Below are 19,036 nucleotides of genomic sequence, written 5' to 3' on the forward strand. Positions count from 1 at the left end.
CCTCTCAGCCCTCCCCAGACCCCCTTTGCCCCTCTACCTGCCAATCATCCCCAGACCGCTCATGCCTCTCAGCCCTCCCCAGACCCCCCTTTCCCCTCTACCTGCCAATCCTCACCAGACCCCTCCTGCCTCTCAGCTCTCCCCAGACCCCCCCTTGCCCCTCTACCTGCCAATGCTCCCCAAACCCCTCCTGCCTCTCAGCTCTCCCAAGACCCTCCCTTACCCCTCCACCTGCCAGCCCTCCCCAGCCCCAGCTTTCTAGAGCCTGTTGTATTTATTTGCACAATGGGCTTTGTTTCTAGTTAATATTTTAGATTATAAAATGCACTCTGCACTTACAGTCCTGCAAGGGTTTTGAACACCCAAAGAAAGGCAGAGAAGACTTAAGAAAATTATAGTTTTCAGACACAGTTTGAGACATTTCTCAAAAGTATGTAAGATAAGCACAGTGACTGTTCCCAAAAGCTATGACAGGTAGCAGCACAACGACCTTGGTTATTTTAAATTACTTTAACATCAGTAATGGTTGAAAAAAATGTATTGTGTCTGTTCAAATTCTCGTTAATACAATTAATCTGTTGTCAAATTCTAAGTCAGCAATTATTTTTTTCAGCAGTTAACTATGCTATAATAAATCTGTTCCCCTTTAAATGCTACAACCCCCTCCCTTTATGCATAACAAGAGTCTCTGCTCTGGATAGCCCAGGTAAGCCTGATCCTATTTGGTTTCAGAAGCTAAGCAAGGTTGGCCTTGGTTAGTAGTTGGATGGGAGACTTCCACCAAAGACCAGGATTGCAGAGGCAGGCGATGGCAAACTACCTTTTAGTCTTTTGTCATGAAAACCTCACCAGGGATCACCATAAATGAGTGCACCAGCATATATCAAACGCAATTTTTGTAGCACCCATTAAAATGCATTCTGCCGTGTAACTATGATCCTTTGCAATGAGTGTTTTCATTTGGCATTAAAGAATTTAGAAATTAAATCAAATTATACTCTGGGAAACTGCAGGTTATATTCCATGAACCAATGTCATGCTGTTTAGGAACTGGGGGGATGATGGTAAAATTGTACCGTGCTCAGGGGGAATAAATGCATTGAATTCACTGTGGCACATTCCTTTCCTTTTTAAACTCACTCAGAGAAAGGAGGCCCCCAAAGGGACAAGTGCAAAGGAAGAGCCAGAGGGGGGTGTCAGACTAAGGGGCTCACCTGGAGGGATTAATAAGCTAGAGAAAGGAGCTCCGGGAATCACCTGGAAACTGGCTCTGTGGGGTGCTGAAAGGGCTTGCAATCAAGGCAGTATGTTTTGCCACTGTTGGAGCAGCACTCCATGAACTTTTGGCAAGTGTCCTTTCCAGACTTTGTCCCTGCGGCCAGCATTTCTCCGTACTGGGCGCAGGACCATAAGCACAGACTGAAGCGGATTGTGCAGTACCTCACCTAATCTTCTCTTTCCCTAGAGCCAAGTAAACCTCATTTGACTAGAATTACCTGCTTCCCCACCCTGCCAGCACTGATATCTATGTTGGTCCCCATCCAACTCCAGAAACAGAAGTTGTGTAGTAGCTTTTATTAAGTCAGGGATCCCAAAATGTTTTGATCCCGTGGGCACCTTTGGAGTTCTCACACATGCTGTTGGGCACAACCCCATAACGGCCACTGCAAAACCCTATAATGCCCACTGCACAACCCCATAATAGCCACAAAATATCAGGATATGGGCTTACATATAACTCTAACAGTGAGAAATAAAGAGTCCGGTAGCACCTTTAGAGTAACCAACTTTATTGTAGCAAAAGCTTTTGAGAACCGCAGCTCTCTTTGTCAGATGCATCTGGATCGTACAGCAAGAGTCTCTCTGCATGAGACCTCTGACACATGAAGAACATGTGCTGGGAGATTCAATGTTAGCTGGGAAGAGTAGTTTTAGAAGACAGAGCCAGTGGCAGGGCAAAGGCTTTGCTGTACACTGCAGCTGTGAGAAGGGGCCATGAAATGCCCAAAGGGAAACTTCAGCCCATTATTACCTCTCAGGTCCAAGCCTGGTTCTGGAAGCAGCTCCAGCCTATTTCCATTCCTCACTGCTCTCTGGTTGCAATCCCACAGTTTTAGACAGAGAGATGCAATTGACAGGGCCTTAGGGGAGACAAAGATGAAATTGACTAACCCTTTGAAGAGAGATCCCCACTGGCTCTGTATTTTTAAACCTGGCTTCCTGGCTAACACTGCCTCTCCCTACACTTGACGAATATGCACCAAGGTGTCTCCTGTAGAGAGACTAACCAGTCTTCAATATTTTAGGCAGGAGCTGTGTTAAACAGGAAGCTTTTAAAAATGAACATATTGTTTTAAAATATTATCTTTCATACTTGCAGCAGAGAAGTTAGCCGTGTTAGTCTGTGGTAGCAAAATCAAAAAGAGTCCAGTAGCACCTTTAAGACTAACCAATTTTATTTTAGCATAAGCTTTCGAGAATCAAGTTCTCTTCGTCAGTATCAGGCATCTGACGAAGAGAACTTGATTCTCGAAAGCTTATGCTAAAATAAAATTGGTTAGTCTTAAAGGTGCTACCAATACTCTTTCTTAAAAAATCTGCACGGACCATTCCAATTTCCAGTCAATGGGCTTAGAGGGATTTAACTCTGCTCAGAACTACCCTGTAAATTTCCCTTCATATTAAAGTTGTTTTTGGCCATTCTAGTTGTTTTTAGCCTCATTCTGGCATTCTTCTTGTCTGAGGGCCCTGGGATATGACAGCCGGGCTGTGGAGATGGAGCCCAGAGAATCCAAAGGCCGAAGGCCTGATTCTCAGGTAGATTTCTGACATTCAATGCATGGAATTCTCCTTATCTAATTTGTACATTTCTTCCATGCCCTTAACTCCATTCAACGCATTCATATACATGATAACACACCAGTACTACACAGGCTAATCAATCCAATCTCCAACAAAACCCAGTGTTTTGTAACTCAATAAACTTCTTTTACACACAGGTGGGAAGCCACAGCCATTCACAGGGTTCATTGGCAGAAATGGGGGGAGTGAGAGGACAAGAGAACCTGAGCAGACAAAAGGTTGTGATGCTTGGATGAGAGCTCTTGGACAACAAGTGAGAAGAGCTTGTTTGGTGAGGTGCAAGAAGGGAGTTCAATGGCCTGTTTTCCCAGAAATCTCCTCAAGTTGCACAGCAACTCTGAACTGATTATCAGCAATGGATGTAATACCTTCCTGGAAATCCTTGAATTTTTTGCCAGCCCTTTCCTGTTAGCCCCAGCTAGTTCTACTAGACTGGGCATGATGTAACTATATCGCCACATCCAGACTGGAAGTTGTTTTGTTATTTGCTTAATCAACAAGCGCATGTATTCCTCTCCAAACCCTGCTCTTCTGTAACATGTGCCACATCAGAGCTCCATTACTGTACTCATTAGGCCCTCCCCAAAAAAACGTTTCATAGAGAGTCTCTCTACATAAAACTTCTTACACAGGGATGTTCAAGTGAAAGATCTTGCATTTGTCCTCCCATTGGGGCTATACACGCACTGCTAGGGAGACAGAGTACATTTGAATATAAGACCACACAGAAAGTAAGTCAGTTGAGCGTCCCTGTATAAGATGTCTTGTGTAGAGAGTTTCAGAGAGAGACACGCTTGTTCCATTCTGTTCTCAACCCAAAGATCACTGTCCAATTCCACCCACCTCCTTATAACTTGCTGATGGCTCTCATCCTTTGCTTTATATTGTAAGTCTGCTGAGATTTCTCAACAGTTTATCTTGCAGTATTCTGGAAAACCAGGAAGGGGTTTGCTCTTTGGGTTAAAGAGATGCTACAAGAACTCAGTCGTCTCGCTGTGTGTTATCAGCGGTTTCCAAATTAAATGGCAGGTGCTGAAACTATGCTGTGGGGGCACTGTCCCACCGGGAACTTTGATTTACCCCACATAAAACTGGGGTTGTTAAGAGACATTTCCTTAAATCCTCTTTATACAATTTCTCCCTGGATTTCAACAAACTTAGGAATTTGAAGCCAGTTTCTAATCAAAGAGAAATTTGAAGAGAGGCAGGCCAGGAAGGAAGGTTCCACAAATTTTCAGAATTTCACTCTGCAGATGCTCAGAGGCAGGCAGCATCTTCCCCAGCGTTCCTGTTTTCCTATTAGACTATCACTCTGTGGTGTATAACATAAAACTGCTACAAGTGCTGAAGTTACAAAAAGGGTCACTGATTTCTCTTCAAAGAGAAATCAAAGTGAAATGAAAGATTGAAAAATAACATTCTTTTTTGTTATTATATTTTTTTAATTTTATTAGTAGAATTAAAAGCCCAATAAAAAGGGCAAAAAGCAAAGAAAAAAGAAAGAAAAAGTAAAGTAAGCTTACAAGTGAGAAAAGAAGTAAACAGAACTTAGAAATAAAACAATAATGCATATTTCATTTCCACTCTTCTTTACAACACTTATTTTAGTAAACATTATACTTAAAATTTAATCTCTCCCAAATTTTCTTTTCCACTACTGTCTCCCTTCTATTTATTTTTTCCCAAGACCAAATCTCAGGTCATGACCTTCCAATGTCAAGAGTCTCTCATTTTTCAGAAGCATTTCTTCCTCCACTTTTCAATGGAAGTTCCAGAGACTGAACCTGGGACTTCTGCATGCAAAACAAATTCTCTGCTGCTGAGCTTCAGCCTGTTGGGATGCTTTTCCCCTGGAGCAAGTCAAGGGTATGTCTTGCTTGGGATGCTGTTTCAAAACCAGAAAGTCCTCTTCCCATATTGGATGAGTGGCCATAGCATAATAATTGTAATAATAATATTTGTTTTATATACCGCTCTTCAGGAGAACTAAATGCCCACTCAAGAGTAGTTTACAGAGTATGTTATTATTACCCTCATGACAACCCACCCCCCTGTGGGGCTGAGAGAGCTCTGAAAGATCTGTGTCTGACCCAAGGTCCCCCAGCTGGCTTCAAGTGGAGGAGGGGGAATCCAACCTGGTTCTCCAGATTAGAGTCCTGCCGCTCTTAAGCATTACACTGAACAACAGTACACAGAGAGAGAATAAGAGGAATGAATGGCTATATCTAAAAAAGTGAATGGGAAGAATTCCCATCTCTCTCTTTCTTTTTTTAATAAAGAGTTTAATTTAAAGAAAATAAAATAAAGTAAGAAAAGAGAGTAAAGTAAGTGCATAGTATAAAAGTTATGCAGATTCTCAATTAAACATTAAATTGAAAGTTATAAAATCTTATACAACCAATAAGTATATAAACAGGGGAATTTCCTGTTTATTTGTAAGCAAGGGGGGACTTCCCCTATAACAACACTGCCTACAACTTCTTTGTTTTTGAAAAACAAGCTTTTTGTTTTGTTGGTAATTTTTTTTTAAAGATCAAGAGCCTTTTTTCAAGAATAGGAAAATTTTCTGGTGTGGCAACTAATTTGGGTTTTGTTGTAAAGAGGATAATCTCTCTCTACTGCATCCATGTTTTACCTGTCTCTGTCCATGGGGAGAACTCTTAGGCAGATATGAATATTTTCAGTAAAACAAATTAGACACAAAGGATTAAGTCATCTTTTAAATTATTTTTTTGAAATACTTTATTAAATATAAGAAGTGGGGGGAGGACTGCAATGTGCCATACCCAGAGGATAAAATCTGACCACAACTCTAGTCCTCAGGAAAGAATGGGACCGTCTTGCGGTGATGCTGTTAGTGGAAGACAGAAGACGGGCGGATCCATCACAGCTCTGTTCTGGTACTTCCAGCCGGGATTGCAGGATAACACTTCACTTGGGTCAAAATATCCACTATATCCTTGGTATACTGATGGACACCAACTTTTTTAGAACAGGTCCCAGCAGTGGCACAGCCAGCAGACGCCTTGGTGAAATTCATATTGTCTGGATGAAAGAAATGGGACAGGGCTGGCTGGTGAATGCAGGGTTTAGAACTGTTGTCTTCCCCCCTCCCCCCCAAAAATCCCCAAACAAACCCAGATGCAGGGAATGAAAGCTGTAGCGTTCATGCTTATTTACCTAAATTACTTTTCTTAGGATTAAATCCAGAGAAGTTAGCTGTGTTAGTCTGTAGTTGCAAAAGAGTAAAGAGTCCAGTAGCACCTTTAAGACTAACTATCTTTATTGTAGCGTAAGCTTTCGAGAACCACAGCTCTCTTCGCCAGATGCATCTCATGATGCTGTATCGCTTTACCACTTCCCTGCGACAGCTTCTTTTGCCCTTATTCCTGCCACGGCTGGTCTGAGTGATTCTGGGGCCCCGGCCCAAAGGTGAGATGGGGCCCCAGAATCACTGCCAACCCTCCCCATCCTATCTGGGCCCTCCCAGCCTCAAGAAACAGGAAAGCGTGCAGATAGCGTCCAGCCACTGCTGGAGCCTGGAAGTGGGTGGGCGACTGCCAAGCTGCCCAGGTACTGTCCATGCAGTGCCCAGACACCGCCCAAGTGATTGTGCAGGCACATGCGGCAGTGAGTGGCTAGGACTTGGTGAGCTTGACAGCTAGTTGCCCGGCCCCTGAGGGGGTGGGCTGATGAGGAAGCTGGCATGTTAGCCAGCTGCCGCACGGCTGCTGCCCTGTCCTGCCTAGATGATTGCAATGCCAGCCAGCAGAGGGGCAAATGCATGGCTTGGTGGCAGACAAGGCAGCAGCAATCAGACAGTGTGGGGCTAAAACCACCCCTGATTCTAACCCACTGGTGGGGCTCCAAGCGAGGGAAGGGGTGCAGACAAGTGGGAAAGTGCATACTCTAGTCCTCCTGATTTGTTTCCATCTGCACTGCCCCCAGATAGACCAACCTCTTGAGCTGTTCCGGTCTTCCCCCCACTCAGAAGAACTTACTTATCATCAGCGTTCCCGTAATTTCAAAACAATGGTCTTCGTTTCCAGAGCACAGCAAAGTATCCATGTTTCGGCACTGAGAGACTCCGAGCGCTAAACAGGATGGGCATTGGAAGCCATTGGGTGTCCTGGGGACTGCAGGCACTAGGGACAGACCAAAAATTGGTTACTTTATCATAATAACAACAACGACATTCAATGTATATACTGTCCTTCAGGATGACTTAACACCCACTCAGAGTGGTTTACATGTATGTTATTATTATCCCCACAACAAAACACCCTGTGAGGTGGGTAGGGGTGAGAGAGCTCCTAGAAGCTGTGACTAGACCAGGGCCCTTTTCACACTACCTACTTGCTTCCGAAACATCTCGAGATGTAGCACAAAAAAATGTGGAAGATAGCGTCTTCTTGTGCGAGTTTTGTGCGATGTCGCGCAAAACTCTCTCGAGAAGCTGCTATCTTCTGCGTTTTTTGCACTACATCTCACGATGTTTCGGAAGCAAGTAAGGAGTGTGAAAAGGGCTATGGGGACGAACCGCATTACGAACTTCAAAAACCCACAAAATTGGTGATCACACAATTGCGATCCGGCAGTTCGTTATTGTCCATGGCAAACGAACCAGCGTTTGGAAGAGGCCTGGTTCGGTGTGTTTGGCTGCAGTTCGGGAAGCCAGACAGTCGGGTGCCATCAATCAATTCCCCTGGAAGTGGAGCCGGGGGAATGCCTGAACTCTGTCTACGCTCCTTCTGTCGCCCTGGAAACCCAAATGGAAGCCCAGCTTACCTTGATCGGCAGGTCTTCCTTCCAACCATGGAGCTGCGAAGTGGTTACAAGTTGGGAGAGGCACCTGAACCTGGAGATCCATAAATGTATCTCCTCCCATAAATTGCCAACCTCCAGGCCTGGAGATCTTCTGGTATTACAACTGATCTCCAGTTTACAGAGATCAGATCCCCTGTAGAAAAAGGCTGTTTTGGAGGCCTCTACAGCCTCTACGGCCCCGTGGCACAGAGTGGTAAGCTGCCATACTGCAGCCCAAGCTCTGTCACGACCTGAGTTTGATCCTGGTGGAAGCTGGGTTCAGGTAGCTAGCTCAAGGTAAAATGAGTACCCAGTTTCCTGGGGGTAAAGTGTAGATGACTGGGCAAGGCAACGGCAAACCACCCCGTCAAAAGTCTGCCAAGAAGACGTTCCCCCATGGCTCAGTAATGACACGATGCTTGCACAGGGGACTACCTTTACCTTTTTTTACCCAGCTGAGGCCTCTCCCCAGGCTCTACGCCCCCTCTTCCAAATCTCCTGGTATTTCCCAACCTGGAGCTGGCAATCCAACCTCCCAGTCCTACCCTTAAAATCAGCTGCAGGAGGGCTCCACTTAGATGAGAGATATGTCACTATGGAAAGTGGAGGGTTAGTTTCCCCCCACCCCTGCACAATTCCTACAAAAGAAAGGTATCGCTCAGGTTGAATTAAGTCAGGGGTATGCTGAGTGATTCTGGGGCCCTGGGCAAAAGCCATCCCCCATACAGTCTGTCTTGCTGGGGCCAAGCAAGGGGCTCCCCTTTGCCCATGTCAGGCGGACGGGAGCTGTGGGCGGGAGCTGGATGTCTGATATCCTCTTGAGGTGGGGGCAAGTAGCTGTGGCTGCAAAAGAACAGCCTAAGCCCCAGATGGGGTGAGTGTGAATGGCAGAAGTGGGATCTTGCTCATTTTCTTTCTCCCCCACCCCCATTGGAGGAGGGAGTATGTGGTTCCCTCCCCTCCACACAGCACAGGAAACAGGAAAGCTGTCCTCCTTAAGACCTCTCTTACTTTTATCTATTTATTTACTTTATTTTTACCTCACTTTTCTCCCAAGTGAGGACCAAAAGAAGCTTACATCATTCCCCACTCTATTTTATCCTCAAAACAACCCTGTGAGGTAGGTTAGGCTGAGAGAGTATGATTGGTCCAAGGTCACCCAGTGAGCTTCTATGGCAGAGCAAGGATTCGAACCTGGGTCTTCCCGATCCTAGTCTGACACCCTAACCACAATGCATCTCCTTTTAAGGAAGAAACGGAGACTGGTACTTGTATTGTGCCAGCCCACTGGGGCTAAAAGCAGAACAGTGGGGGGGGGAGAGGAAGTGATTATTTATCAGAGAAAAAACATGGGGGGAAAGGTAACCCATTGTTCTCTAGCACTATGGTGCATATCACCTCTTCTAGCTGTTTCATAAGGTTAATGTCCATCTCGGATCACAGCTCCCTCAAGTCACATATGCCTTGGCTCATATTCTTCCAGCCCTGTATCACTTTGGGGAAAGAGCAGCTGGAGAGAATACCAAAGGAGAAGGGGTAAGAAGGGCGTACGTTCAGTTTGCTCCGAGTTGCACCCATCAGTACTGCAGCAGTTAAAGCTCGTTCGCATGGAGAAGCTCGGCCGGTATGTCATGCTGAAGGGGACGAAGTTACAGAGCAGAGATGTGGTGGCACAGTCTTTGAAAGTTCTCGGGAAGGTCCGTCCCGCTGTGGGAAAGAAACAAAGCTCAGGTTAAGATCTTACATCACCTTGTGGGGCAGGGCGGAGAGGGGCGCTGGGGTAGCAATCCTGCTATGATTGAAAACCAAATTTTCCCACAATCCAAGTATTTAAGCTTGGAAATCTCCAACCCCGCCCCCCAAACTAAAAACTGATAAGTGGAATTGTGCTAGCGATGTAGGAACACGCCCCTTTCAAGTGATAGTTGTACAACTGGGCCCGGCCGATCTGTTCCAGCAGTATGAGCCTTCCTAGCCTTCTCTGTCTTTTTCTTGATCGGGTCTGGATTCTACACTGTTGTGTTTTTTGCCCTGTGATCCCTGCATTTCTTAGTCCCTTGACCCTACTGTTTTTTAAATATACATACATGCCTGCCTTTGGAGTATTCATCCACTGCATCAGCACTGGGGGAGTCAGGTTGTCATTTTTGTACAAGTCAAACCAGCAGGGGTCGCCATAAGCCAGCTATGACTTGACAGCACTTTCCTCCACCACCAACTGCAGAGGAGGGAGGGGCAAGCCGCCTCTCACTCTGCAAGGATGTTATTTCCCTTTTTAAAAAATCAGGAGATCTATTCACAGATGGATCTAATCTCCCCCCGCCCTTATTCTGCAAAGAGCAGCCCTCCAATGTGATAGAGGCACTAACCAATCTTATATTCTCCTACAATCGTAGTGCACACATCTTCCGAATCTTTGCAAGTTTGTAGATTTCCTGAGCAGGAGGTTTGTCTAGCTTGACACACCTCACAGATGAGAGAGCTCCCTGGAAAACATAAGGAAAAAAATGTCTCTTCAGCATCAACAACATTCTCTGTGCTTTTGCAAATTAAAGCTCCTTCCGAACTCAACAGGGCCTCTCTAGTGGTGGTGGTGATGAAACTTGTGGCAGTGATAGGCTCTGCTGCCTGTCACAGAGGAGCTAAACAGAGAGAGGTGCCTATGATTATCATCGGTTCTGCAGCTGTGCTTGTAAAGGTTGGTTACAGTCACCTGTGTACCTGCTTGATCATAACTTTCCCCCCCAAAAGAACTGTAGTTTGGAGAGGGCGCTGAGAACCTGTGCTGGAAATTCTTACCCTCAAAGAACTGCAGTTCCAACTTCCCAGTCTGGCATTCTGGAGCAATGGTAGAAACGATCAACAGCGCAGGAACAGAAGGAAAAAAATCCACTGCAGCCACTGGGCGGCAGTGTTGTCGCCCATGAAACAAGTTGATTCAGAGCCAAACTACAAGTGACGTCTTACACAGGTTGGACAGTAGTCGGCTTCCCTCAAGTTTTGATGGGAAATGTAGGCATCCTGGTCTTGCAGCTGTAATGGAGAGCCAAGCTGTAAAACCAGGGCGCCTACATTTCCCATCAAAACTTGAGGGAAGCCGACTAGTGTCCAACCTGTGTAAGGCGTCACTTGTAGTTTGGCTCTCAGAGAACCCCAAACATTTTTTCCCTTCACACCTGAATAAACCTACTCATCAGATTTCCTTCTTCCCCCTACTGCCTTTCGGCACTTCACTGAAGAAACAGGAAAGGCACTCTGGATCTTTTTAGAGTTCTTGCCTTCCAGCTCCGTTTTGCAGAAAGCCTTGCTTTCTCTTGAGGGCTGCAAATTGGATTGCCTGCTCTGGGTTGAGAAATTCTTGATTTTGGTGGTGCAATCTGGGAAGGACAGAGTTTGGGGAGGGGAGGTACCTCAGTGGTGTATAATGCCATAGAATCCACCTTCCAGAACAGCCATTTTCTCTAGGGGAACTCCTTGCCTGGCTTTACAGCACATGCGTCCCCCAGGCATGTACGATGATATCATTTCCAGGAAGTGATGTCATCATGCCACCACGGGAGCATGCTCTGGAGGCCTGTTCCCCCACCTTCCCTCCCTGACAGCCAGGTGAGCAGCGGTGGGGGGCGGAGGTGGGACTGGGGAACCGCACCGACTGGGAGAAAGGTTCAAAGGGAGGTTAGAAATAGTGATAACCTTTCTTGAATGTGGTTGAAGGAAGGTTTTGCTTCATTTCTTTTCTCCTGATGTTTCTTTGGCTTTGACTAGTTTTACATGGTTTGAATCAATATAAAAACCTGCAACGCCTCTTTTTGACATAGTGGGATGGCAGTCTACATCATCATGAGTAATTACCCTCTTTGAAACACTTTAGCTGTTTGAAAAAAATGTCATTGAACTCCAGGGTAGATGGATAAGTCGGGCAATTTTGGTCGGTAGGTTTTGTGAAAGGATAGATGCACTGTCTATCTTGGCCATCTAAGCATCTTGAGCAGTCTCTGGGCCAAGCTACAAGTGACAAATGACACTTGAACGGCAAGTGTATTTCTCCCTGTTCACTTGCCCTCCACTCAATCCACTTGCCAGGCAGGTGTCTTTCGTCATGTGTAGCTTGGCCCTCTGTCACCAACTAAATTTAGAATGAGGGCCAAGCTACACATGACGAATGACACTTGAACGGCAAGTGGATTGAGTGGAGGGCAAGTGAACAGGGAGAAATACACTTGCTGTTCAAGTGTCATTCGTCATGTGTAGCTTGGCCCTGTGGCACTGTTTTGGAACATGTCTAACCTGCTTTTTATTTACTTCATTTATATCTCACTTTTCTCCCCCAGTGGGGATCCAAAGAAGTTTACAACATTCCCGCCTCTTCAATTTTGTTCTCACAAGAATCCTTTGAGGTAGGTTAGACTGAGGGCCAAGCTACACATGACGAATGACACTTCAACAGCAAGTGTATTTCTCCCTGTTCACCTGCCCTCCACTCAATCCACTTGCCGTTCAAGTGTCATTCGTCATGTGTAGCTTGGCCCTGAGAGTGTGTGATTCAAGGTCATCCAGCAAGCATCCATGACAAAGTGGGATTCGAAGCTGTACCTCCCAGATCCTACTCTGATGTTCTAATTACTAAATTGTACAAACTTTCTGTTCATACTACAGATAGAAACACATTTGGAAAGCTGTGGGGATTTTTCACTCTTGGAGTCAAAATGGAATTTTGAAAGCTGATTTTGAGGGGATGCTTTTTAAGAACGGTGTTGTCAGTATACATTTTGAGGCAAGAGGGCATTAGAAGTGCAAATTCAATTGTGTGTATGTGTGTGTGTGAGTCTTTTAGAAATCTCCAGAGTTGGTCAGTCTTGGATCAACCTCTGGCTTACCCCCTTTTACCTCCCCAACTGAAATGACCTTTGAGTACACAAAGCTATATTTGCTTGCCTTTATCCCCTGCTGCCGGCATTTCTCCCGCTTTTACCCTCCCTGTACTCTGCTGCTATCAAAGTTTAGATTCAAAGCTCCTTAGTTGCAGGGGACGGTCTTTTTTGTTTGACAATCTCTGCTCACCTCTCTGTGAATTCATGGAGTCAGAGAGATAAATCATAATTCTATGTGATAAAAGGCTTTCAGTTTGAGATCTGGTCCGATAAAGATCTTTCGCTATTCACTCCACCCTTGGACAGGACAGGCCACACCTGTGACCTGCCAGATGCTTCTAATCCTCCACCCAAAGCCACAAGACGTTGCCCAGCTCCTGTCAGAACCTACCAGGCTTCCCTCTGGCCCTGGCTACAGTATGGAGGCTGCCAGGTTGTGCCAAGTTCCACCCTGCCTTTACCCCCAGCCTATCAGATTTCTAGCAGTAGTCTTGAAATCCAAATTCATCAACCCCAGCAGGAAGCCAGGGTGGCATCCCTGCAGCCTGAAGTGGGGCGTCTCAGTCCTGGCAGAGCCCACTATTATTAAGGTCAAGGAATTTTGGGGCGCTCTATTGTTTTCTTTGAGGTCTAAACTGACCAAAGAACTTGTGAATAAAACTTTTCTGTCTGTGTCCTTCTCACCCCTCAGTCCATCCTATATTTTGATTGTCATAACATGAAGGCCTTGTTGTGTACAGTCAGCTTGCATTCTGAGAACAAATGAAGGCTACATATATTTCCTCTACCCTGTTCTCAGCCTTGGGTACGTTCTACCTTAGCAATGTAGAGATAACCACTGAGTCTTTCTGACAGTTTGTGTTACATGACCTGAAAGGAAACATAATCTTGACCTGTCAATCTATCGTGTTCCAAACATCATGGGACGTTCAGTGGATTGTTTATATAATTTTGTAATAATCCTTTATACTGTAAACAATTGTTGTTTACTTGCATCATGCCTGTGTGATAGAATAAACGTCGGTGCTGCCTGTTTGTTGGTATGCAGTCTGCTGTAATAGCGTGTGCATCAGGCTTATTTGGGAACTTCTCCTAATAAAACTTTTCTGCTTCTAAGATCACCAAGTTTGAAGCCCTGGTTTATTTTTCAGACAAGGAGAGAAGGACGACCTTGAAACTGGCAGGTAATAAAAGTTTTCCCCAACACTGAACCCCTCCCTTCACACTCCTGTGCCATCTGCCTGTGACCCTGCCTCTCCCCATCTGTTTGTTTGCAAGTGCACCCCTTCCTGTGCTCCTGGCTGCCCAGCGCCACCAGGGAAGAGTGTGCCGGTGTTGCAAATGGTGCTCCAGATGGTTGCAGCAACAGCACTTCCAACCACATGCAAACCCCCAGTGGTGATGATGAGGAAAGTACATGCCAGCGTTAAATCCATCAAATGAGTCCCCTTGCTGGTCTCCTACCTGTGGGAGGGGCTATATGGCCACCTGCCCCCCATGCATGATCAGCAAATCCACACCTTCACCCATTTCATGTATGCTGAAATGATATGTTTGTGAGATTTGTGATTTTATCGTATTCCTGTATTTTATCCTTTATTGTAACCTGCCCTGAGCCCTCTCATGGGGTGGGCTATAAATTAAATAACAACAACAATGGAAGAAGAATGCAACAGTAGTCCCCATTGTCATCAGGGCACTGGGAACTATTTCAAAAAAAATTGCAACTTATATGGGAAAACTGCAGCTTCGTGACATAACACCTACAGAATGGCAAAAAACGACGTTACTTGGAACAGTGTACATATTGCACCAATATCTGATTGATATTTAGGTCTTGGGTGGAAACTTGTATCAGCTTAGCAAAGCCAATCAATAATAACATGTGGCCTCTGCTTATGGTTGATAGTGTTTTGGATAATTTTAATAACAACAACAATAATAATAATGTGGCTGTGCGAGTGGGTGAAGGGAGGGGTCAGGAGCAGACTGGGGAGGGACATACAGGCAGGGAGCCTGGGTAGGAGCAGGAAGGGAGGTGCAAGTGGAGTCCTTACGGAGGGGAGGGGAGGGGGCTATTGAGCACTCTCTGGCCCAGGGCTCCTCAAAACCTGGAACTGGCCCTGCGGGAAGGACGCCGCCATCTCACAACAGATGCAGACTCCCTTGAGCCAATGTAGAATAGCATCAACTGTCTGCTCAAACCTCTGTAAGTTTAGGCCGTACTGCAGTAGGAAACTATCAAAGAAAGCATGAGAAATTTTGCCCCAGTGTCTGTGGCACGCTTGTGAAGTTGCATAAGGAACAACAACCATAACAGAAGTTGTACTCTACAGGCCAAGATACAGTCTTGTCTGCTCATCTAGGACAGGCTGTGACTCACCACAGGGCAGCAGGTAAACTTCCAAGACTGGGCAAGAACAGAATGTCTTTTGGCTAACATACAACATACTGCTATGGCCAAATGTGGGTGACTTGGTATGTTCCAATTTGCAAAAATATCTTGTTTGGTTGTAATGGGAAAAGTCCTTCCTCCCCTTCTAAAACGGTGCCAATTTGACTGCAGGATCCACAGGCTACTGGCACTGACTCTGTGTAGATGAGGTTGTGCAGATCTTGGCTAACCCTAATTCAGTTTGGCAGCAATCCAGAGTTAAATCTTTGAGACGTGCCCCAATGCTTTTTGTGCTGAGCTCCAAGGGCACTGAATTGGAAGGCTGTTTCAGAGAGCGAAGTGGAAAAGAGGACAAGGGGGTGAGACAGCACAGTGCCATCATAGCTGTCTGTTTCAACACAGGCCCCTGTACATCTGCAGCTGTGCCACACTGACAGACCTGCTGCCCTCACTATGCCTCTGAACAATTGGCTATCTGACTTGGTATTTATCATTTTGGAGACATGTCCAATCACCCCATACGGAAAAGAAAACACTTGGTGAGTTAATGTTATTTGAGCAGCTGCGGTCATTTTACTTGATCTTTGTATCCAGGAGAAGATAAAGGAATAACCATTGTGATAATCCAACTACTACTACAATTTAATCAAAGTTCTTATGTGAAATACAACTATAACCAGGGTTTTTTTCAGCTGGAAGGTGGTGGAACGGAGTTCTGGCACCGCTTGAAAATGGTCACATGGCCGGTGGCCCCACCCCCTGATCTCCAGACAGAGGAGAGTGGCGGGCAATCTAAACTCCCCTCTGTCTGGAGATTAGGAGGTAGGGCCACCAGCCATGTGACCATTTTCGCAGGGCACAATTTAAACTTTAAAAACCTGCCCCCCCTGTTCCAGCTGACCCTAAATGACATCATTGTGTGGTCCTGGAAGTGTGTGCGCACTTTGCGCACATGCACATGGTACCAGGGGCACGACCTCCCGCCAAGAGTTGCCCCCTGTGCTGGCAACCCACTGAGTTCCACCACCTCTTTTCCCAGAAAAAAAGTTCTGACGATAACTATATGCTTCTTTGTGTAAATATACAAAATTGCCATCTCATCTTATACCCATTCAAAAGCTGTTGAATATTATCATAACCAATTGAGATTCTCAAAAATTATATAAATCCAAACACTTTCTTAAAGGCATGCACAAGATAGGCAGTATGTTGCACCCTTCAATAAACTGCTGTCTTCTGAACAAAACAACTCTCCCAAAACAGTCCAAGGGCGAGCATTTGTCAATTGCAACTGGCTGTTAACACAAGGAGTGGGCGGATGATTGTAAATCTCGTTCCTGCCAAGATCTTCATCAGGGGTGTAGCCATGTCTCAAATGAGTCTCATACGATAGCACAGAAACAACATTCCATCAAAAACCCATCTTCATTGAGCCTCTACATTCAAGCAGCCTGAAAACATAACACATTTCCAAAATACTTTCTCATTGAGCCTGCAGATTCAAGCAGCCTGGATTTGGAAGGCTCAATGAGAATAGGGATGTGCGTTTCGGCATTCTGAATGCCGAAAGAATGCCGAAACAAAAGTGTTTCGGCATTCTTCAAGAATCCCGAAACGTTTCGGGGAATGCCGAAACGTTTCGGGATTGCCGAAAGAAAAACCCGAAACGTTTCGGGATTCTTTCGGCATTCTTTCGGCATTCGAGAATCGCCATTTTGATTTTGCTAGCCGTTTGCCTTAGCAAGCGGCTAGCAAAATCCTGCTGGAAGCAAAGGCTTCCTGCAGGCTCTTAGAAGAGGGGAGGGGGGGAGAAGGAGTGAATCACTCACTCCTTCTGTCACCCCCCACCCCTCTTGCAAAGGAGGATAGGGAATCCTGCTTTGCCTTGCAAATGCAAGGTGCAAGCATTGCATTGCACTTTGCATTTGCAAAGCAGCAGAGATTCCCGCCAAAACTAACAGGTAGGGGAGGGGGAGCAGGAGGAGGGTGGCTCTTGGAGTGTGGGTGGGGAAAGGCAGGGGACTGGGGACTTTAGGAGTCACCAATCCCACTGCTGCATTCTCATGCCAGCCAATAGATTTAAATCTTTGGCTGAGGCTGCAGCAGGGGATTTAAATTTGGAGCAAGACTGTCTGGAACACTTCTGTTGCTGCTGCTGCTGAGCTGTGACCGAGAGAGGAGAAGAAGAGAGACTGCACCTGGAGCCTGGAGGACATCTGCCTGGAGGATCAACTGTGCTGGACATCCTGAGAGGACACCTGGTAGGCCTTTTTAAAATTTTTGTAAATTTTTTTGATGCTGGGCAATGTGCTGCTGTGGCCTGCCTCTGCAAAAAGGTGTTGCAGTTTATTCTTGGCATGGCCTGGGGGACAGGTTGGGCAGACAATCTTTGATGGTGGGGTGGGGGTTTCAGCATTGGTTGTTGTGCTTGCCTTCTTTAAGCTTGATCCACTGTTTTAAGATTAAAACAAGAGTGTGCCAGCTTTGGGCCTACACAGGCCAGAAGCCTTTCTTCTGGCTGGCTCTCACAGTTGTGCTCCACAATCTGGAATGGTGTGGCTTGCTTTTCTGTGTCTGGTCCCCTGCTTGCAAGGATTCCCAACAGGCTCCGTCCTGATCAACTGTGCCAGCCTGTGGGCCACACACAGGTATGGCCTGGGGGACAGGTTGGGCAGACAATGTTTGATGGTGGGGGGGGGGGGTTCAGCATTGGTTGTTGTGCTTGCCTTCTTTAAGCTTGATCCACTGTTTGAAGATTAAAACAAGAGTGTGCCAGCTTTGGGCCTACACAGGCCAGAAGCCTTTCTTCTGGCTGGCTCTCACAGTTGTGCTTCACAATCTGGAATGGTGTGGCTTGCCTTTCTGTGTCTGGTCCCCTGCTTGCAAGGATTCCCAACAGGCTCCGTCCTGATCAACTGTGCCAGCCTGTGGGCCACACACAGGTATGGCCTGGGGGACAGGTTGGGCAGACAATGTTTGATGGTGGGGGGGGGGGTTCAGCATTGGTTGTTGTGCTTGCCTTCTTTAAGCTTGATCCACTGTTTTAAGATTAAAACAAGAGTGTGCCAGCTTTGGGCCTACACAGGCCAGAAGCCTTTCTTCTGGCTGGCTCTCACAGTTGTGCTTCACAATCTGGAATGGTGTGGCTTGCCTTTCTGTGTCTGGTCCCCTGCTTGCAAGGATTCCCAACAGGCTCCGTCCTGATCAACTGTGCCAGCCTGTGGGCCACACACAGGTATGGCCTGGGGGACAGGTTGGGCAGACAATCTTTGATGGTGGGGGGGGGGGGTTTCAGCATTGGTTGCTGTGCTTGCCTTCTTTAAGCTTGATCCACTGTTTTAAGATTAAAACCAGAGTGTGCCAGCTTCGGGCCTACACAGGCCAGAAGCCTTTCTTCTGGCTGGCTCTCACAGTTGTGCTTCACAATCTGGAATGGTGTGGCTTGCCTTTCTGTGTCTGGTCCCCTGCTAGCAAGGATTCCCAACAGGCTCCGTCCTGATCAACTGTGCCAGCCTGTGGGCCACACACAGGTATGGCCTGGGGGACAGGTTGGGCAGACAATCTTTGATGGTGGGGGGGGGGGGGGGTTTCAGCATTGGTTGTTGTGCTTGCCTTCTTTAAGCTTGATCCACTGTTTTAAGATTAAAACCAGAGCGTGCCAGCTTCGGGCCTACACAGGCCAGAAGCCTTTCTTCTGGCTGGCTCTCACAGTTGTGCTTCACAATCTGGAATGGTGTGGCTTGCCTTTCTGTGTCTGGTCCCCTGCTAGCAAGGATTCCCAACAGGCTCCGTCCTGATCAACTGTGCCAGCCTGTGGGCCACACACAGGTATGGCCTGGGGGACAGGTTGGGCAGACAATGTTTGATGGTGGGGGGGGGGGGTTCAGCATTGGTTGTTGTGCTTGCCTTCTTTAAGCTTGATCCACTGTTTGAAGATTAAAACAAGAGTGTGCCAGCTTCGGGCCTACACAGGCCAGAAGCCTTTCTTCTGGCTGGCTCTCACAGTTGTGCTTCACAATCTGGAATGGTGTGGCTTGCTGTTCTGTGTCTGGTCCCCTGCTAGCAAGGATTCCCAACAGGCTCCGTCCTGATCAACTGTGCC

General features: G+C 46.5%; 2 protein-coding genes across 2 annotated transcripts in view; one reads left to right on the plus strand and one right to left on the minus strand.

The window, feature by feature from the left end:
- Positions 1 to 19,036, plus strand: part of LOC129342973 (uncharacterized) — an 87,134-nt gene that overhangs the window by 17,823 nt on the left and 50,275 nt on the right. The gene's annotated exons all lie outside the window — the stretch shown is intronic.
- LOC129342971 (phospholipase A2 inhibitor and Ly6/PLAUR domain-containing protein-like) lies at positions 5,339 to 12,745 on the minus strand. The gene is made up of 5 exons (XM_054998928.1): positions 12,730 to 12,745; positions 10,038 to 10,154; positions 9,220 to 9,375; positions 6,864 to 7,007; positions 5,339 to 5,907 (listed from the first exon to the last, which is right to left on the minus strand). The coding sequence occupies exons 1-5, from the start codon at positions 12,743 to 12,745 to the stop codon at positions 5,747 to 5,749; spliced, it is 594 nt and encodes a 197-aa protein (XP_054854903.1). The 3' UTR covers positions 5,339 to 5,746.

Source organism: Eublepharis macularius, chromosome 15 (assembly GCF_028583425.1).
Source record: "Eublepharis macularius isolate TG4126 chromosome 15, MPM_Emac_v1.0, whole genome shotgun sequence".
In the NCBI taxonomy this organism is placed as follows: Eukaryota; Metazoa; Chordata; class Lepidosauria; order Squamata; family Eublepharidae; genus Eublepharis; species Eublepharis macularius.

Excerpts from the sequence above, each read along its gene's own strand:
- LOC129342971 (XM_054998928.1), bottom strand. Across the intron at positions 9,376-10,037 it reads TGTAGGAGAATATAAGATTG|CGGGACGGACCTTCCCGAGA; the intron begins GTTAGTGCCTCT and ends TCTTTCCCACAG. Across the intron at positions 5,908-6,863 it reads TACGGGAACGCTGATGATAA|ACAATATGAATTTCACCAAG; the intron begins GTAAGTTCTTCT and ends TCTTTCATCCAG.